The sequence below is a fragment of the Mastigoproctus giganteus genome, chromosome 8 (genome assembly GCF_048544385.1).
Source record: "Mastigoproctus giganteus isolate SK-2022 chromosome 8, ASM4854438v1, whole genome shotgun sequence".
Classification (NCBI taxonomy): Eukaryota; Metazoa; Arthropoda; class Arachnida; order Uropygi; family Thelyphonidae; genus Mastigoproctus; species Mastigoproctus giganteus.
Genome location: NC_143582.1, coordinates 72966326 through 72988858, shown reverse-complemented (window position 1 = coordinate 72988858; position 22533 = coordinate 72966326). Strand labels below are relative to the sequence as shown.

General features: G+C 37.4%; 1 protein-coding gene across 2 annotated transcripts in view; it reads right to left on the bottom strand.

Moving 5' to 3' along the window:
* The window catches only part of TBC1D5 (TBC1 domain family member 5), a 416292-nt gene that overhangs the window by 150681 nt on the left and 243078 nt on the right, over positions 1-22533 (bottom strand). For both annotated transcript variants that reach the window (XM_090379490.1, XM_090379491.1), the window contains exon 14: positions 14359-14501. In XM_090379490.1, coding sequence (XP_090235616.1) covers positions 14359-14501 — 143 coding nt within the window. The remainder of the gene's footprint in view (positions 1-14358; positions 14502-22533) is intronic.

Sequence of the window (22533 nt, the reverse complement as noted above, 5' to 3'; positions counted from 1 at the left end):
ATTTGTTATTTGGTTTTTAGGAGCATTAGCAACTAAGGCCATATTGCTCCGGGGATATGCGGTGGTCATTCCCTGACCTTTCCGCATCATCTGTATTTGATGGTGACGGGCTCGAACCCCGGTCTAAATCAAGAAGCGTATGCTACGCACTGCTGCTCCTTCCCACCTGGCTACGGAGGCGCCAAGCTTGGGGGGGTACACAGACTAATAGATTAACAGTAGCCGCTTTTAGAGGTAAAAGTGATTCTTGCACTACTTCAATTGAAATGCAATTGAGCAGCAACCTGGAAAGCAAGGCAATAGGAATTTTCAGGACTGCTGGGAGTCATAGTGGAACAAGTAAATATATGGGCTGTGTTAGGGTAACTAAGAGTAGAAACAGGTGCATGTATACTTGCATGTACACCAGTGCTAGTAGTATAGTTAATAAATTTGATGAGCTTGAAGTGCTAGTCAAGACATCACAGGCAGATATTGTTGGGATATCAGAGACATGGTGTCATACAGACATAAGCAGTGCAGAACTGGAATTTGGGGAGTACAATGTGTACAGAAAGGATAGACAGGACAGGAAGGTAGGAGGGGTTATGCTGTTAGTTAAGAAACACACAAAATTTAAGGAAGTGCATCCAATTGATGTTGATGGACAATGCAATGTTGAGTCTGTTTGGTGTGACATAAGCACTGGGAATGGAAAAATGAGAGTAGGTGTGTGTTATAGGCCTAATGAATCTGGTGAGTATAATGAACAATTGTGCAGAGAAATAGAGTGGGTCAGTAAATTAGAGTGTCTTATAATGGGGGATTATTCTGATAGAGGTGTATAAAGCCTTGAATGGTTTAAGCATGCTCAATGCTGATGGGATTCTTCCTCTAGCTCAGAAAAATCACCTGAGAGGGCATAAATTCAAATTGAGGAAAGACAGATGTAGGATAGACGTGCGGAAATTTGCCTTTAGGCAGCGGGTGGTTGGTTGGTGGAACAGACTTCCATCCCTTGTGGTGGAGGTTGATAGCCTAAATAAGTTTAAGGCTCAGCTGGACAGGTATTTTGAACGAACAGAGGGGTGAAGTGGAAGTGGGTTTTCTTTTTTTTTTTTTTGGCTGATGCTGCATAAGCTTGCTTTCTTGCATCAAATGCCTCTACTAATGCTAATGCTAATGCTAATTTTAATTTCCTGGATACTGACTAGAATTTGTGGGTTGGTCACTCACACACTAGCAAGGCTTTTGTGGATTTATTGGATGATTGTTTTCTACAGCAGCATGTTTGGGAGGCAACTAGAGGGAGTAATATTCTTGATCTGATTATCAGTAGTGATTCTCCATGCATCAAGAATCTGCAGATAAAGGAACCACTAGGTGGCAGTGATCACAGTGTGCTGAAGTGAGATTTACTCAAAGAGTTAACTACCATCAAGGGTAAAGGGAAGGGTTTTTGCTTTCGTAAAGGTGACTATGGTGGTCTGAGACAATATTTAAATTCTATATGATGGAACGAACTGATGATGTTACCAACAGCAAATTGAAAATGGGAAGCATTCAAAGAATTAACCTTGGAAGCTACTAGGCCTTTCATACCAACAAAGAAATATTGTTCAAGATTTAGGCCTAAATGGATGTCAGATGAACTAATCAGACATGTGACAGAGAAGAAAAATGTATGGGATACCTATAAATTAACATGTGACACAGAAACCTATGATAGATATAAGCTGGTCTGTAACCAAGTTACAAAGGAGGTTAGGCAGGCGAAGGCAGATTACGAGAAATCTTTGGCAAAGGATGCATAGAAAAACAGCAAAGAGTTCTTTCCTTATGTAAACTCTAGAAGGAAGGGGATGAATCAGATTGGTCCACTTGATATCAATGGTTCAACTGTTGATGATCCTGCTCAGGTAGCTAACAAACTAAATGAATATTTTGGATTGACATTCACACATGAGGAGTTATTCAGGGAGGGGAATGCCACAGGTGTATTCAACTCTGGCAGTAAGCTAGATAATCTTGTAATAACTGAGAGTAAAGTGGAGGAAAAATTGTTGAAGATAAACACAAGAAAGGCACCTGGGGGTGGATGGAATCTATCCAGTTATATTAAAGGAGGCGACAAAGGAAGTAAGCAAACCTTTAGCCATAATTATGAGAGCTTCCCTGGACTCAGGGGAGGTACCCATGGACTGGAGATGTGCAAATGCGACCCCAATATCCACTGTTAAAGTGTTAAAAAATGTTATCATTTTTTTATCCCTTTCACCTGCTTTTAAGAAGCATTTATTCCTTATAGTGCCTTATACTTTTTCCACAGCCTATACAACTAACTAAGTAGCGCCTTCCTGTCAGAATGAACTCTGTTTTACTTTCATTTTCAGACGCCCCAGGGGATGAGGTCAGTGAAACACTACACCGTCGTCTAGTGCTCAGAGCAATTAGATGACACCAGTCATCCCTCTCCCCGACAGCAACAGGTAGTTCACGTTTGTTTAATTGCCTCAGGAACAAAAAGAGCAGATTGCGACTTTTGACCGAAGAGGGTGAGAAGCCAGAACGTGAGACAATTTCTTATGCAATCGAATCTAATAAACACAATGACTGTCATTCCAAAATTCCGTTCGTATAAGTGTATCGATTTATGTTCAATGACCACGATTGCAAAACAAAAGAAACTGCTCTACACAAACATGAGATTTCCTTTATCTATTTAATATATCATTTGTAGTAGTGTCAAATTTCAAAATTGACAATCCTCAAGTGTAATTCTTTGCTCCACATTTTTGACCTGTGAGATCAGAACATGTCATAGGTAATTAAGGTAGGGGAATGCAGAGGTATTTATATTGAAAAGGGGAAAGAAAACGAGAGAGTTTTGGCAGTCTTACTGTAGGTTTTGGAGTTTCTAGGTTGTAAAAGTTAGAGAGCGGATCCGAGAAGCTTAGCGAAAGTTTAAGTCAGCAGATAGAAAAAGTCAAGGAAGTTAGCCCAGAGTCGTACGGTTGGATAAAAGAGCAAGATTAAGAAGTACCGGGGACGAACGACCATTAGTCGGTAAGTGATTAGCCTTTTATAAAACAACACAAATCCAATCATTCGAAGTTAATCATACTTTCCCCTTGCCTTTAAATAATTCACACCCACTGACCTCTCTTCTCATAAAAATCATTCTGACAAATGTGTATCTACTTGTCATAGTTAGGTCTTATAATACTCATAGTAATTGTTTAGTTGACATATATACAGTATTCCTATTCTAATAGTAGAACAATTGTATGGCACGACTGCCATCAGTGATTGGATTGTGAATTTTCACAAGAGAAATAGTGGAAAAGCCACATGAAGAACAGTCCAAAATTGTAACACTACTAATAGCAAGATAACGCTTGCTATTCAGTTAATTTTCCAAGCAACCACATACCAATTAATCTAAAGCTTTGACCAGTTCAATTGTACTCATGTGTATGACTTATATGTTTAATAAAACTTGTTTTGTTGATCATTTTGCCTTGTGGCAATTCTCTGTTACACATAATTCACTGAGCAGATTTTGAGTTGGAGTTAAGCGGGCTCAAAAAGTCAACTTAAGGAGAACCTTTGAGTTAATCACAACGCAATCTTACTCTTATTTAAATCTGAGTGGGTTTGAGGGCACAAGGTTTTGTCCTAATCAGAACTACTGGACTGTCATTTGAAACCCAGGTCTTCTGGAAACATATATTAGCGTGCAGCCTTGTTGGAAGACGATTGATTCACAGAAAACACTATTTAGGCAAGCGCACACGCTAAAACAGAAGAAGAAACCTGTGGAACACCACAAAGGAGGATCAAAGGGAGACAGGTAATTACAGACCTGTTGGTTTAACTTTTGTTCCAGGGAAATTAATGGAGGCACTGGTTAAAGAAGCATTGCAGGATCATCTAGACAAGACTTCAGTTATACCTCAAACACAGCATGGGTTTGTTAAGGGGAAGTCTTGTCTGACTAATTTCATTGGATACCATGATGTAGTCACAAAGGAACTGGATGCAAAGAATAACTTTGATATCATATATTTGGACCTTAGAAAAGCCTTTGATACTGTTGCACATGGAAGACTGCTGCAGAAATTGGAGCAGTGTGGCACTGGAGGCAAATTGCTGCTATGGATAAAGGGATGGTTGAGTGGGAGCAGACAGAGAGTGGTAATCAATGGACACTATTATTATGTTATTAGTGGAGTCCCTCAGGGTTCAGTGTTGGGTCCATTGTTGTTTTCTGTATTTATAAATTATATTGATGATGGTATATCAGGCTTAATGTCCAAGCTTGTAGATGATACAAAGGTTGGCAGGGTTGTTAATGACACTAATGACGGTACACTCCTGCAACAGGATCTAGAAAAGTTGAGAAGATGGGCTGAGAGGAGCAAATGAAGTTTAACATTGACAAATGTAAAGTACTACATATGGGAAGCAGTAATCTCAGAGTAATGTATCAATTCTGTGGTACCACACTGATAGTGGTAGAGAATGAAAAGGACCTGGGGGTAATTGTGCAGGCAGATATGAAGTTTTCTGAGCAGTGCAGACGGTCTGCAAGAGTAGCTCATGTTGTCTTGTCAATGATATACAGGAATTTTTCTAGCAGGGATAAGGGGGTGATTATCCCCTTGTATAAGGCAATGGTCAGGCCACACCTTGAGTACTGTATACAGGTCTGGAAGCCTCATTTTAAGAAGGATGTAGAGCTGTTGGAATGAGTATAGAGAAGGGCAACAAGATTAGTGAATGGAACAAAGGGTTACTCTTATAAAGAAAGGCTTAAGTTTTGCAAATTACAGTTTCTGGAGACTAGGCACCTGTGAGGTGATCTGATTGAGGTGTATAAAGCCTTGAATGGTTTGAGCATGCTCAATACTGATGGGATTCTTCCTCTTGCTCAGAATAGTGGCCTGAGAGGGCATAAATTCAAATTGAGGAAAGACGGTTGTAGGATAGATGTGCGGAAGTTTGCCTTTAGCCAGCGGGTGGTTGATTGCTGAAACAAACTTCCATCTGTCGTTGTAGAAGTTGACAGCTTAAATAGATTCAAGGCAGAACTTGACAAACATTTGAAGCAAGTGGATGGGTGAAATAAGGGAGTTTTTTTTTTTGTTTTTTTTTTAGCTAATGCTATATAAGCTTGCTTTCTTGCATCATATGCCTTTGCCAATGCTAATGCTCTATCATTTTCCTTGAATCTGTACTGTACAATTCTGTTCTTGTGAAATGGCATAATCCTGTTGGAAGAGGTCATTCTTGGATGGGTACACTAGAGCCATGAAGGGAAGTTCCTGGCCAGATGCAATTTCATGATAACATGTGGCTTCCAGGTGTTGCTCCACTGGTATTAAGAGGCCAAATGTGCATACAAAAAGACTCCCCATACCATTACACTGCCACCAACACCAAACAGGAGTTGAGTGGATGTGAAAAATGGATTTTATTTTTAAATAAAATTTCAAGATTACCCAAGTCAGATAATGGTAAGCATCTAGATAGGTTTTCTAGTATTTTTAGCTTGCTTATATATAGACATAGATTACTATCTATGTCTATATATCTTATAACCAAGGCAATTTAATGTAACTTTAAGAAGCAGCACCCCCATACATCAGAGTCGTGAACTGCCACTAGGCATTTCTTTTTATTTTTTTTTCCCTCATTTCATTTTTTTAAACTTTGGTTGAACTTGTTTTTCCCTTTTTAAGAACACAGATCTAGTATCCTTGAAAAACTATACAGGCATACCTCGATTAACGAATAGGATGCGTTCCACGAAATTACTTCGTTAAGCGAAACTTCGTTTTCAGAGGTAAAAATACTATGGCCAGAATAGGGATACGTTCCTACGTAAAGAAAATGAAAAGCTTTTTTTCGAACAAAGAAAAGTTTTATTAAATAAACAGTCAACTTACATACAAAGTGAAATCCCATTTTAAAATATGAGGTTAAAGTTGATTGTTTATGCTTTTTTTCTCTTTCATTTAACAATTGCCTATACAGAGTTATTGCATTTAACACTGATCGCTTAACTATAACACTTCTTCCTAAGTCAGGATCATTTTCACTAAAAAAATTTAAAATGTTTTCAATATCATTTAAGCACCTTTTTAAATCTTTGGTTGTTAACACTTTTTCGGCAGGTACTTCTTTAACTTCGCCTTCATTATCTTTGTCTTCGTTGCTAACAAGGCTTTCTAAATCTTCCACTGAAAAACCATCATCTTCTGCATTCAATAAATTTCTAACATCCTCTTCATCGACATTTTCGAAACCTATTTGATTGAGCCATCTGGATAACTTCATTTCTAATTCTTGGATGTTATTTTCTTCTTCTAGTACAACTTCTGGCCATATTTTGCGCCAAACTCCATTTAAGCATTTCTTAGTGACTTCTTTCCAAGAACTATCAATGCTTTCTATTGCGTTTTTAATGGTGTAGTTTTTCCAAAAGGTTTTAACTGTTATTTCCTCTTTATCCTCTAGTTCAGTTAAATTGCTTAAAGTTCGACGCAGATTATAAGCTTTAAATGATGCTATTACTCCCTGATCCAATGGTTGAATCAGGGAAGTTGTGTTTGCTGGAAGAAACACAACTTTGACAGGAATGCATGTGTCCAACGTGTTAAGATCAGTAGGATGTCCCGGAGCATTGTCTAACAACAAAAGAGCTTTTTCTTTAAAGTTGTTTTTTTGACAATACTGTTTTACTCCAGAACAAAAGTGGTTAACAAACCAATCAGTAAATAACTCCATGGTAACCCACGCTTTTCTATTTGCTTTCCATATTACAGGTAAATTCATTTTTATGTTACCTTTTAACGCCCTCGGATTTTCTGAATGGTAAACTAATAACAATTTTAATTTATAATCGCCAGAGGCATTTGATCCAAAGAGTAACGTTAAACGGTCTTTGGCTGCTTTGAACCCAGCAGCCGATTTTTCTTCAATAGAAATGAAGCTTTTTGTTGGTAGCCGTTTCCAGAACAAACCGCTTTCGTCAACATTGAACACCAAATTTGGTGGAAAATTTTCACGTTTAATTATTTCCTTTAGTTTTTCTGGAAACTTATTTGCAGCTTCAACATCTGCACTTGCAGCTTCTCCTGTTAATTTTACACTATGAATCCTGGCGCGTTTTTTAAATTTCTCGAACCAACCACGAGAAGCCCCAAAGGTTTCCGTAATTTCTTCAGTTTGTTTAGATTTCAGGTGATTAAACAAAAATGGAATATTTTTTTTATGTTAAATGGGGCTTGAAATTGCGGACTTCGTTATATCAAGGCTTCGTTATCAGAGGTAACGTTAACCGAGGTATGCCTGTAATGTGAATTTTCTGTATAGTTTACAATGCAAATAAATAAACTTCACTTTTTAGAAAAATGAAAAGGAGTAATATATTCTTATGTTAATGATTTAGTACTCTTGTTTAATACAAATATCAACACTTGGAAAACAAATCATTTGATTTCTTTCTTTTAATGTATGTATTAAAACTATCTGATTGTTATAAACAACTCAAAGATAATCTGCAGCTGGCAGATCATGTTAATACGTAATATATCTTTTTTCTTTCTTCACAAAAACAAATGGTATATCTCTTACACTAAAATTTTATGATACTTTTTTTTTCGTACACAACTTACACCAATGAGCCGAAACATTATGAACACCTACCTAATATAACATTGGTCCTCAACGTGCAGCCATAACAGCTTGTACCCGGCAAGGCATGGATGCTACAAGATTTCTAAATGTGTCTTGTGGTATATGGTACCAACAAATAACTAGCAGATCCTTTAACTCCTGTAAGATGAGTGGTTGAGATGACCCAGATCGGAGTTGCTGTTCCAACACAAACCACAGATGCTCAATAAGATTGATGTTTGGGGAATTTGAAGGCCAGGGCAAAACCTGGAAGTCTTCCTCATGTTCTGCAAACCAGTCTCGAACAATCCAGGTGATGTGGCATGGCGCATTATCCTGCTGAAAGATGGCACCGCCACAAAGGAAGACCATTGCCATAAAAAAAGGTGTACCTGGTCAGCAATAATGTTTAGGTAGATGTCAGAGTGCCTGGCACATGGATGACTGGACCCAGGGTACCCCAGCAGAACATCGCCCAAAGCATAACACCGCTGCCAGCAGCTTGTTTTCGTCCGACGATGCATCCAGGTACCATCACTATCCCAGGCTTCCCACATGGTGCAACAGGAAACATGATTCATTGGACCAGACAACCTTCTTCCAATCACTCAAGGTCCAGTTTCGATGCTCGCATGCCCATTGTGGGCCCTGTCACCCGTTAACCATAGTTAGCATGGGCACTTGAGCAGCCTGCGGCTACGCAACCCCATTTTCAGTAGGGTTCGATGTACTGTGTGTTGTGACACATTTACTCCCATCTCCAGCATTCCAATTACCAGCTAGTTGCAGCACAGTCACCCTTCTGTTGCCACGTACCATCCGACAGAGCCTTTGCTCACCTCAGACATTGATAAGCTATGGTCATCCAACACCTTTCCAGCGATTCGTGGGTTTCCCCTCCTCAGACTACTTTCAGTAGATATTAACCATGGCTGACCGTGAGCACCCCACCAGCCGTACTGTTTCGGATATGCTCTGACCAAGTTGCTGGCCATTACAATTTGGCCTTTGTTTCCCATCTGAAGAACAAGAGTAACACTGATTAATGGAGCTCAGTATCAAGTGTTTTTTATATCGTGTCCCGACCCACGCACGCGCCATAGTTCACCTGCAGTTGCTTCGATCTGCATAACAATTGACTGGTCATAATGTTTTGGCTCATCGGTGTATAGTTTTTAAAACATCTATGTCAGGCACTCATTAAAAGGAAGTAAATATTTCCCTACCTCAGTAAAAACATGAGTGAAAATTGCTTTTCCTAAAACATTAGGTTACCAGAGAGCTTAAACATTCTTGTTTATTATCCTTTTGAAATGTAAGCTCATTCCAAATTCCTTCCATGGCATATTGTAATTCAGGAGTGCAGTATATATTAACACTTAATTTTTTTCAACCATATAATCCTTTATTCTTATATTATCCTTACTAAGGAGAATGAAATCAGTTTAGTACTTGACGCTTAACCATTAAAGTCTACAATAATCCATTCCTATGCTATTTAACCTCCCATTCCTTTTTATTTCTCTCTAGTCTACTAAGTACACTACCTCTCATAGTAACATGCTATCAACCCTGCTGTGGCGCATCCATAGCCAGGTGGGAAGGAGCAGCAGTGCGCAGCACACGCTTCTTGATTAGACCGGGGTTCGAGCCCGTCACCACCAAATACGGAGGATGCAGAAAGGTAAGGGAATGACCACTGCATATTCACGGAGCAATATGGCCTTAGTTGCTAATGCCCCTAAAAACCAAATAACAAACAACCAATAATCAACCCTGCATACTAGCTCTAATGTGCTACATATATGCACTAGTGTAATCATACTGAAACACTATTGCTGTAAGTTTTAGATTACTGGATTACACAAAAGTTTCTTCTGACAACACTTTTAACAAGACTAGAATAAAGTTACAGTGAAACAACAGATATACCACAACTGTATTACAAATGTGAGTATAAAATTTATATTTCTTTTCCAAATTATACATTTCTTTTTCTTTCATTGGATACAGTTCTATAAATAAACAGTTCATATTCTTTCTTCTATGTAAAAATTACTGATAAAAGTTCATATTTAAGCGACCTTTCACATTAGATGTCTACATACCTGGCAACTCTTTTGGTAGAAAATTAAAAAACTTTTTTCATTTACGCAGTAATTAACTTAATTTTTACAACTGAGGATTAACAATGACAAAAGCAAAGTACTTCATATGGGTAGCAGTAACCCCAGAGTAATGTACCAACTGTGCGGGGAAGTGCAGAATGAAAAAGACCTGGTTGTAATCGTGTAGTCAGATATGATGTTTTGTAAGCAGTGTAGACAGGAATCTTGTCGATGATATACAGGAATTTTGCTATAAGGGATATGGAGGTGATTATCCCTTTGTATAAGGCAATGGTCAGGCCACACCTTGAGTAAATAAATTTTCTGTTTATACTCCGGGACGACGAAACGGTCAGAGGAGTTCGCATGATAGATTGAATACAAGAAACACCACCATATTCAGTAGTCACGGGCTTGAACCCGGTCACTCAAGGCACGTGTACTTAGGCACCCGCATGCCTGACCACTAGGCTACGGCGGCCTACCGTACTGCATACAGGTATGGAGGCCCCATATTAGGAAGGATGTAGAGCTGCTGGAATGAGTACAGAGAAGGGTAATGAGATTGGTAAGGGGATCAAAGGGTTGCTCTTACGAAGAATGGCTTAAGTTCTGCAAATTACAGCGTCTAGAGATTAGGCACCTGTAAGGTTATTTGAATGAGATGTATAAGGCCTTGAATGGTTTAAGCAAGCTCAATACTGATGGGATTTTTCCTCTTTTTTTTTTTTTTTTGGCTGATGCTGTATAAGCTTGTTTTCTTGCATCATATGCCTCTACTAACACTAATGCTAATAACAAATTTTCATTTTGTATTGCATTTCATTATGCTGAAGTTTGATTATTTAGAGTCTCTGATTAGCTATTGGCTGTGTCAGTTTCTTCCCTCATCTGAGCTTTGGCAGATTGTGATGTTGTTTCACCTCTGGAGAGAAAATCTGCTATGATATTTTGTTTCCCTGGTACATATGATACTTGTATATTATACTCTTGTATTTACAGGGCCATTTTAAGATTCTCCTATTTCTGTATTTCATTTGGTGAATAAATCAGAGAAGTGAATGATTCAAACATTTGAAGATTATCTGAGAATCACTCAATCTTCAATATGCCTGGATCATCAGCAAACCTTCATATGTTGATGATCCAAGCATATGAAGATTGGCTGATTTCCAGATATTTAATCTTCTTGAGTGAGAAAGTGATGAAAAAAAATTTAAGCTCAATTGTGAAACAGTTTTTCCCCAGCCTGATTCAGTTATTCCTTAGCTCACGACTATAAGCCTTCAGCCTACCATCCTTTTATGTCAAAAAAACACAAGAACCTTTTGTGTCAAAAAACACAGGAACAATTTGTTTGTCAGCTGAATGAGAAATTCAAAATTTCTTAGGTCTTAATGAATCATTCCGTTCACTCGACTGTTGTTTTGTCTTTGGATCACAGCGAAAAATCGATGTTTCATCACAAGTCACTATTCAATTTAAGAAGTTTTGACACTGTTTCAAAACGATCTTTTTTTTTTTTTTTTTTTTGTTTTTGTAAACCCCAAACACGAGAGGTATTAGAACCTATAGTACTTAGTACCGTGCTTGGGTTGGAGATTGAAAAGACGAAAGAAGATATTTGTTGACATTGGACTTGAACTTCTGTAGACTGTAATTTTCAGGAAATACGTATGAAGGAAGGTTGTTCCAGAAAACAGCAGTTGAATGAATAAACGAGGACGATGAAAATTTGGTTCTATGAGTTTGAAGTTGGACAATAAATGGATGTTGGCTGGTTGCGGCACGTGTTCGGACTGTTTTGAAAGAGAGAGAGAGAGAGAGAGAGAGAGAGAGAGAGAGAGAGAGAGAGAGAAAGAGAGCAGGAATTATAGTAGCCAATTCAGAAGAACAGTGCCCATGGAAGTATCTGTAGAAGAGGCATGCAGCAGAAACAGTACGTCTATGAGACAGCGAGTGGAGAGAGACTGTTAGAGATGAATTTTGAAACAGTAATCTGACCAAGAAAAAGAAGAAAAGAAGTCTCACAGGTCATCCCATTTAGCATTCTTGTAATGCCAAACAACACGAGGTTGGGAATAGCCATGAGATAAAGGTTCCATTGGAGAAGAGACAATCACCAATTTGTGACTGAAGTGGCTAAAGGACCCCTCAAATCGACTGTGTACTTAGAAGGGTTGTTTGTGAGAAAAAGATCAAGTGCATTGGCTGTATGATTAGGATTGTCTGGTATTCTTGTAGGTAAATGAACAATCTGTGCAAGGTCATTAGTAATTGCAAAATCAGCATCTCGACCAGCTGGGTCACTGTGACTAGAAAACGGAAGCCAGCTGGAGTTGTGAACATTAAAATCACCAAGGAAAATTATCTCACTGTTAGGAAAGTTGGACTGGAGAAAGTCAAGTTGCAAAGAGAGGAAGTCAAAGAGCTCAAAGTGATTAGCGGAGTTGGGAGAATGGCAGAGACAACAGATGAATTTGACACAATGAGGTGGAGAGATTTTAAGCCAGAGAAGATCAAAGAGAGGAGATTCCAAATTGCCAAGTCTCTGACAGGAAATATCAGAACAGACATATGCACAAGACCACCTTTGAGGCAAAAGGAATCATACAGTGAATAATTTGGGCATCTGAGATGAGCAGTAGTTGAATCAACCGATAACTGAGATTCAGTCAGAAAAAGTACATGGGGTTTGGCAGACTGCAAATGGAAATGGACATCGTTGAGATTAGAACTGAGACCACGTATATTTGTGAAATGAATTAGGAAGTGCTTGGGAGGTTTAGATCTTTTCACAGATAAGCTTGCTCTATTAGTTTGACAATTCATGGTGTATTCGATAGTAAGTAAAAGTGGTTGGGACATGCTGTATGAAGTAATGAAATTTTTGGATATGGCGTACACACAGTAAGAATATACCCAGATCCTTGACATAACGTGGCCTCGACAATGCTCCCCGCATACACACTACTCGGACTCCCTCCAGTCACTATCTGGCAGAGTAGAGGTAGCAAGATTATACACTAGCTGATCCGGAAGCCTCCTAGAGAGTTACCAATAGGTTCGGTTTGGTGTACTAACTAGCGGCTGTTCTGCGAAGACTGTTTTAGAGCTGTACCCTCGAAATGTAAGGAATGTTGGATCTTGCTACGATGTTCATCATAACCTCAAATGTCATCAATCATGGTGGGATCAAGCATTTCTTGAAAAAACAACAAAGTCTACTTTGCTGTTTTTGTTCTGGAGTCAAATTGTGTGGAATCCAGGGGGGGGCACAGATTTGTGAAATTTTCAGGTGATCTTTCATAATATTGTGAGCACTACCATATGAAATGGACATTGTAACAGCTAATTCATGAAGTGTAATGCACCTGTCCCCATCCAAGATTTCCTGGGCTTTTGTGATTTGCTAAGGAGCTGAGGAGGAAGGCTGACCAGGTTTTGGGTCATCTGCAACAGACTCATGGCCTTTGCTGAATCACTTGTGCTACTTAAATATGGCCGTCCTACCAAGACACTCATTACCATATGCTTCATTCATCTCTTTAACTGTTTCTAATGCATTTAAGCCATGTCTGACAATAACAAATCACATAGCGCTGTTCACTCTGTATGTCCGACATGATACTTGCTTTATAATGATCATCAGTGACATGCAGCTGAAAAAAAAAAAAAAACTCTTCATGCAACACTAGCTCAACAAGTACTGAAATGCACACAGAGTCTGCTCAGGAGCAATCAGGGAGAGTGCCTTTAGCGGCAGTTATGGAATGTTTGCGTGTTAAACATAAAATCTTGCACTAGTCCATGAATTAAATGATCACCGCTCGTAGGTTCAAAATACCTATTCAAGTTGTCAACAACATAAGCAGGATAATCAACAGTTAACTCATTGATATCAAGCGGCTCAATGTGATTCATCCCATTCCTTCTATTGTTAATATAAGCACAGAAGTCTTTTCTGCTGATCTTTACATTCTTTGCCAAAGACTGCTCATAATCTGCCTTGGCAGATTATAAGAAGCCTAACCTCCTTTGTGACTTGATTACAGACTATTTTACATATACCATAGGCTTCTGTATCATTTGATAACTTATATGCATCCCATGCATTTTTACAAGTCTCATTAGTTCATCTGACATCAATTTAAGTCTAATTTACACAAGACAGTGAAATAAATCACATGTAACTAATTACTATAAATTTCAAGCAAGTTCTAAACCTTATTTTTAATTATTCTCTCTACTATGTATAGCACCTTTTGCAGTCACATGCTATCGACCCCACGTATTATCTCTAATGTAACACTGTTATTGAGATCTTTAAATTAATGGGTTATGCTAAAGTTTCTTCTAACAGGACTTGACTAAAGTTAAAATGAAACAACTACAAATATACCATAACTGTATTACAGATGTGAGTATAAAATTTATATATATTTTTTATTTTATTCAATAAAGTTCCATAAATAAACAGTTCATATTCTTTCTGTTATGTAAAAGTCCATGATGAAAATTCATATTTAAGCAAAATTTCATCCCATTCTATATTGAAAATAACAGCCATATATATCTGTATACTCACAGAGTTCTCTAATAAATATAAGCATTGCAGTAAAGATGTAATCAACAAGATCAAAAGAAAGACTATTTGCAAAAATAGCATCCCAGATGACTAACAAATCTTGTATGGAAAATTCTCTTCCAAACAGAAGGCGTAACCATCGACTGGGAAAAAAAAAATATATTATATATATATACATATAGAATTTTTCAGTAATTGAACTGTTTAAATAATTTTTTGCACAGACAAATAATATAAATGTTCTTATTATTTTTTAATTACAGAAAATCAGTTTTAATAAGTACACTGTACATAGTTTTAATATAGTTTTTAATTTAAAAGAAATCTGGACTAAAGCATTTTATGCATCAACATAAAAACAAGTAAATTAAAACAAATTCTTCAAAAATGCAATGTATGAAACAAAACATGAACACAGTCACTTGGTTTTGGTTCTGGAAATTGACAAGTGTTTTGTACGAATTTTAGTGATTTTTGATTTCTTTTTTAAATTTATAGTGGGATTGTAATTTTTATTGATCTACTGTAGTTAAATGTTTATTTTTATTTTTTTTTTATTTGACAAGTAGTACAAAAGTCACATTAAATTTCTCGTATTAGTTTTTAACCATTGTCAGATGTGAGCTGCCAGACAGAAAATATGTAAGCATTTTGTTGTCAGTGTTTGTGGAATTATAAACAGTAAGTACAAAACTTGCTATAAATAGTGTTACATCTTCTTCTTCAAGAGGAGTGTTTCCATTTACAATGGGTTTGCTCAGCCTACAAGTTATTTCTTGTTAGGAATTTTTTCCCGCCATAAAGTGCAGTTCAAGGTGTCTTGGTCGGTTAAGCCTCGGGCTGTTATGCACTCCCGTACTCCATCCATCCATGTCCTCCTAGATCTTCCTCTTCTTCTTCCAGGAGGTATCCATTCCAGGATAGCCTTTGGATATCTGTTTTCTTGCATCCGTTTTACAGGTCCATACCATGTTAGATGCTTTTCTTTGATGGTGTCAATAATAGTCTTTTTCACTTCCATTTTTTCCCTTATGTCTTCATTCCGTTTTCTGTCTCTTCTAGAAGTTCCTGTTGAATGTCTCCAAAAATCCATTTCTGTGGAGAGCAATTTGTTTTCCGCTCGCCTATTCAATGTCCAGGTTTCTGCTCCATACAATAGAAGACTTTGTACAATTGTTTGAAATATAGGTTTCTTTGTTTTATTTAGGATATTTTTGCTCCACAGAACAGAGTTTAACATGCCAAGAGCCTTTCTGCCATCTGTAATTCTCTTATTGATCTCTGCTTGGGATGATCCATCACTTTGTAAGATTGATCCCAAATATTTGAATTTATCGACTTGTTTGATTTTAAAACCTGCAATATTTAGAACGTGTCCTGGCCCTGAAGACAACATTTCAGTCTTGCTAAAATTGATTTTTAGACCCCATTGTTTATATTCCTCATACAATTGACGACATGCATACTTTGCATCTTCTAAATCTTGTGCTATCACCACCTGATCATCTGCAAAAAGTAAATTCTGAATATAGGTGTTCTTATTAATCGGCAATCCCATTTTATTACATTTTTTTGACCAGGATCTTAGGCAGATGTCAATATAAATTTTGAAAAGTGTTGGTGACGTGCAACAACCTTGTAATAAGCCTTTTGAAGTGTGGAATTCAGGTGACAAAGCTGATCCCACTTTAATTCTGTATCTATTATTCCTGTAAATTGCCTTAATAATGTTAATCAGTTGTCCATCAATATTTGCCTCTTTCAGTGCTTCCCATAAGAGTTTTCTTGGAACACTGTCATATGCCTTTTCAAAGTCAATGAAAATCATAAAGATTTTTTTTCCTTTTGATTGGCATTTTTCAAGGATCTGTCGTACTGTTGACTTCCCAGCTGAAAAACCACTTTTTTCTTCTAATACCTTGATTTGGGCTTCTAAATGGTTCCTGATCCATTTTCCAAGGATCTTTAACAGCGGGGTTCAGGACGCATATTCCTCTGTAATTTGAACAGCTTTTCCGATTGCCCTTCTTATAAATTGATGTAATATATCCTGTTATCATTTCTTTCGGTATTTCTTCTCCTCTCAGTATACTATTTAACAGTTTTTGTATCAGAACAGCCACTCCTCTTCCTCCATATTTCAGAAGTTCCATGTAAACTCCTCCAGGTCCAGGTGATTTATACCTTCCTTCCTTTCTTTAGGAGGAGTTCCACTTCCCTAACAGAAACTTTTAAGCCCGAGCTTTCTACACCAAAATCCTCCATCGTCTTGAACTCTTCCCGGTCTTCTTTTAAAAGTCCTTCATAGTACTCCGTCCAGTCTTTCAAAGGTATTAATTGCAAACCAGCATTGTGTTTATTCTGTTTTCTCAAGTCTTTAAGGACCTTCTGCTGATTGCTTGAAGCCCAATTTGCTATTAATAGTTGTGCATTTCCTTTCTCATTCTTCATTTTTCGCTTCTACTACCAACCGATTGGCTATTTTCTTTTTTTTCAACATAAATGTTCCTATATGCATCATTCCTATCACCCAGCCATTTCTGATATGCAAGTTTCTTTTCCTCTACAGCAGCTCTTACTTTCTCTGTAATCCAGGTCTTTTTTGGTCCTTGACTCTTCTTTTTGCCTAGGATTTCATGAGCTATTTTTTTAACAGTATTTTTTAAATATTCGTAGATTTCTTCAGTATTACCTTTTATCTCTATGTTGATTGCAGCATCCAGTCTTTGGGTGAAGTTGTTTCTAATGCTGTCGTCCTGGAGTAGGTCAATGTTAAATTGATCCACTTGTAGCATTTCTCCTTCCCTGCATTGTTGGTTGTCCACACATATTTTCTTAATCCAATTCCACCTCAGTGTTGTTTTAACAAGAAAATGGTCAGATCCACATTCAGCTCCTCTATAAACTCTGACATCTTTCAATACAAATGTCCCTGAATGTTTTGAAATAACGTAATCTATAACTGATCTAATTTGTCTTGTCTCTTGTGACCAAGTATATTTATGAATATCCTTGTGTTGTTTATTCTCAAGTTGAACTGTTCACAAAGATTGCATAGTCTATCTCCGTTGTCATTCCTCTCTTTCTCTCCAAATCTTCCAATAACTTTGCTATTTTGTTCAGTTCCTACTCGTGCATTGAAATCTCCCGTTAGAAATATCTCTTTGTTCTTAGGAATTTTTTCTATTAGTTCTCTCAGATCCTCCCAAAATTCATCCTTCAAGGTATCGGCGGTGTCATTAGTCAGGGCATATATTCCCAAAATAGTGTTACATATTACTATAAATAGGAGTTTTGGCAGATTATTTTATACTACATTTTGGTAATTCTTTTAATTATTAAATTTAGAAAAGTTATCGAAAAATCAGTAATCCAAAACAACAACGATCAATAATCCAAAAGTTAAAATAATAGTATGAATCTATGGTTTCTGACAATTTCCAATTAATGTCACAATTCTGAGCACAGAATATTTTAAAAAAGGACTGTCATTTTATAAAATCTTTTATTATGCATACTGCATCATAATATAGTATATGAATATTGGGAATACAATGTGAACAGAAAGGACAGGAGTGAGCAGGTGTTATGCTTTTTTGTTAAGAAGCATATAAAATCTAAAGCAGTGCACTGTGAAGGTCGCCAGTGCAATGTTGGGTCAGTTTGGTGTAACATAAAGCACTGGAAAGACAAAAAATGAGGGCAGAGGATAGGGGTGTGTTATAGGCTTAATGACCTCAATGAGTATAACAACTAAACAGACAAACAGAGTGAACTGGTAAATCAGAATGTCATATAATGGGAAATTTTTAACTTTCCAGATAATGACTAATATTAAGAATCTGCATAAGAAAGACCCACTAGAGGCAGAGATCACAGTGGGATTTGCTTAAAGATGTAGTAGTAGCAGTAGTGGCATGTGATGCAAGAAAGCAAGTGTATGAGCTTATGCAGCATCAGCCAAAAAAAAAAAAAAAAAAAAATCACTCTATTCCCTCCAAATGCCTGTCCAGTTCCTCCTTAAATTTATTCAACCTATCAACTTCCACAACGAGAGATGGAAGTTTGTTCCAGCAATTAACCACCCGCTGGCTAAAGGCAAATTTCAGCACATCTATTCTACATCTGTCTTTTCTTAATTTGAATTTATGCCCCCTTAGGTTCGTAATCTGAACAAGTGGAAGGATCCCATCAGAATTCAGCGTGCTCAGCTCATTCAAGGCCTTGAATGGGTAACTACCGTTGAGGTCAAAGAGAAGGGCTTTTGCTTTTGTAAAGGTGATTATAATGGTTTCAAACAGGTTTTTAAATCTATTCAATGGGACTGACTAATGATGTTGCCAATAGGAAATTCTAAATAGGAAACATTCAGGAAAGTAATCATACAAGCCAAAAGGCTTTTTATACCAACTAAGAAATATTGTTTCAAGGTTTAAACCTAAATAGAATCCAGATAAACTGATCAGACTTATATATGCAAGGAATATATATAACATGTTGGACAGACAACTTATGTGATCAAGACCCACTAATATGTTGTCTATCGAACATATTACATAAGTTGTCTGTCCAACATGTCAAGTAAAGTTTTGAGACAACAGGATTCCCATAATGTTTTTATACAATGGAATATATATAAATGACAAGGAGATACAGAAACTGATACTAGATATAAATTAGTCTATAATCAAGTCACAAAGTGGGTATCTAACAAGTTAAGGCAGAATAATGCTAAAGAAGAAAAACTCTTTGGCAAAGAATACAAAGAAAAGCTAAACACTACAAGGAAAGTGATTAATCAAGTCATATCCATTTACTGTTTACATAAGTAAAATCCATGATGTATAACAGTTGATGATCCTACTAAAATTGCTGACAAACTAACAGATATTTTGCATCTACATTGACACATGAAGAATTTTTTAGGGATGCTAGACGTATATCAAATTACAGCAAGTTAGGTGATATTGTGATAACTGGAAGGAAAGTGTAAGAGAAATTGTTGAAGCTAAACATAAATCAGGACCTGGTGTGGATGGGATCTATATCTATTATATTAAGGAAGGCAGCAAAAGAGGTAAGCAAACCATTAGTCATGAGAGAATTGTCATATTCAGAGGTGGTATCTAGACTAGAGATTTGTGAATGTAATACTATTCACCATATAGTGCAAGGAAGCTTTGCTGCACTGGCAGGGGGGGAAAAAATCAATCAAGTAGATAAGAAAACAAAAAATGTTATATTTCTCCCTCCTCACACAGGAGTTAGTCCAGTTGATTCTTGAATTTACTCAAACTGTCAGCCTCAACTATCTGCAAGGGCAATTGTTCAAGCAATCAACAACTCGCTGGCTAAAAGAAAACTTTCTACAATGTAATCTAAACCTCAACCTCCGTAATTTGAATTTATGACCCCTGGTTCAGGAATTGCTTAGAACAATGAAAATTCCACCTTCATTCATTTTACTAATCCCTCTCAGAGCCTTATAAATCTCAATCAGGTCACCTCTGAGGTGCCTGGTTGCCAAACTCTGTAGCCCACATAATCGGAGTCTTTCCTCCTACAGTCTTCCTTCTGCCCTGCCAATCTTACCATTCAAGTTGCTCATCTTTGGACCCTTTCAAGAAGCTCGATTTCTTTTTTCAGATGAGGTTTCCATACTTGAACACTTGAGTATTCTAAATGTGGTCTTATAATTGCCTTATACAGTGGGATTATCACCTCGCTATTTCTTCAGGAGATAATTTTTCTAATAGGTTTTTCTAATACTCTACAGGATAGTGTTCGATAAATCATCAAACCTGATGGTCCTGAGCTGGATATCATCGTTCTTCTCTTTCTTGGTGATTTCCTTCTACTTCTGACACTCTCTCTCTCTCTTTCTCTCTCTCTGTATCAGGGTAACTTGGAAATTTTTTTGGCTGATGCAGCATAAGCCTCAGGCTTCCTTGCGCTATATGTCCAATAACAATAATCTGTAATTATGACATCACTAATTTCATATGGCTCAGCCTCACTTGCACAGCCTCTTCTCAGCACAAAGGGTCTTTCATCTGCAACATCAGCTGGGTTTTCAAAAACTTTCCCACACCCAGTGCACAAGGGTCCAATCTGATTCACTTTTCTTCTCCTTGTATACACATACATGAAAAATTCCTTGTCCCCATTCTTTGCTCCCTTAGCCAATGCATTTTCACATGCAACCTTGGCCTCAATTTTATTTCTGATACTATTGCAGATCAACTTGTAAAGCGGAGCTGGCTTTTCCATTGTTCTGTAACTGTCCCATGCTATCTTTTTCTGCTGTATTTGAACAGCCATTTCTGCTGTCATCCATTTCAGCCTCCTCCTCCTCATGTAATATTTTTTTAAAGGTATGTATGTGTTCATGGCTTCTGTGATTTTTATTTTAAAAGTATCCCATAATTCAAATGTATTCACCATACCATGGCAATTTGCCCAGTTCATAGATGCCATACAACGCCTTAAACAGTCAAAGTCCCTTCCCCTGAAGTTAAAACTCGTGCCTTTACCTTTAACCACTGCAACAACTTTCTTCATCTTCCAGCTGATGATTGTATTATTACTTCCTGACAATGGTTCCTGTACTTTAAGCCTTGTGATGTCATTTGAACAGTTAGTAATGATGAAGTCAAGAATATTCTCACCCCTAGTACTTTCTCTAACATGCTGGTACAAATAATAATCTAATTTATTTAAAAAAGATTTTGCCCATTGTGAGTTTCCCTCCCACTTATTCTAATCAATCTGTGGCAGATTAAAGTCACCCATAATAAGACATTTATTCTTGCTTGCCCATTCTATCTACATGTAAAGACTCTCATCATATTCGTCACAATTTTCTGTCTTTAGATAAAAAGATTTTGCCCATTGTGAGTTTCCCTCCCACTTATTCTAATCAATCTGGGGCAGATTAAAGTCACCCATAATAAGACATTTATGCTTGCTTGCCCATTCTATCTACATGTAAAGACTCTCATCATATTCTTCACAATTTTCTGTCTGTAGATAACTCCCACTCTTATTGTTTCTTTGCTTCCAACTAACTCACACCACACAGATTCTATGCTGGCAGATGCAACTTCAGATTCAACAAAATTGCTTTTCACACTCAGGCTGCTTTTGATGAGAAGCATGATCCCTTCTATCTTCCTTAAACACATTATACATACTGTAGAGGAACTTGTCATCACCAATTTTTGGGTGGCACCACATTTCTATTAGCCCTATTTTAACAGCATTAATTGTCCTCACCAGGAGTTCAAATTCAGCCATTTTATTGAACACTTCTGACATTACTGTAGACACAGTTGAGACTAAGTAATCTTCCATAGTTTACTACTCTGACACACCCCTTGAAGTTACTTAGGTTTGTATCCCAAGCTATATCTTCCTTTGAAACATTGTTACTCTCAGAAGAACATCTTATCAACATCGGCTGTTACAGCAACAAATAAGAATTAATGAGGCGAGTGCAAGCATTACTTTTACCCATACCATATCAGATAGACACAAATCTAAATTACTCCCCCACCATACCCAGCAGTTTTCCTGAATCCTTAGGGTATCCTAACTGATATTGGCAAAAAATCTTTGCACCTCCTTTCATTTATAATAAAATCTTTTCATTTATTCAAATGAAAAGCATCTCTACAAAATATATTCCTGTTACCTACAAATGCAGATCACATTGATAAAATTTCCCTCCCCCCCCTAGAGCCTTGCAGATTCCCTCAAGGCTTGAGTTAATCCACAAGGCGCTTTCAGCATATATCCCCTCCTATCATGTCTGAGCAGAATTGCAGACACTAACACACACTCTGGCCTAACTTGTGGAATTTTTTCAGCATAGTCCTATATTTCTCCAACAGATGGTCTGGTCATGTGCACTTAATATCATTAGTCCCCACATGAATAATAATTCTCTCTTTACCTCCCATAAAATCTGACAGTCTGTTGGTAACATCATCAATTGTTGCTCCTGGCAAACACATTGTGGGTCTAGACCTATCTTTATTACAAAAAATGTTACCCATTTCCTTGACAATAGAGTAGGCCAATAAAACTATATCACCTTAGACCAGAGCAGTCTGCGCTTCACTATTCTTTTCTGGGTCCCAAATCAGGGGTGCATCACTTGGCAGGTCAGGAGAT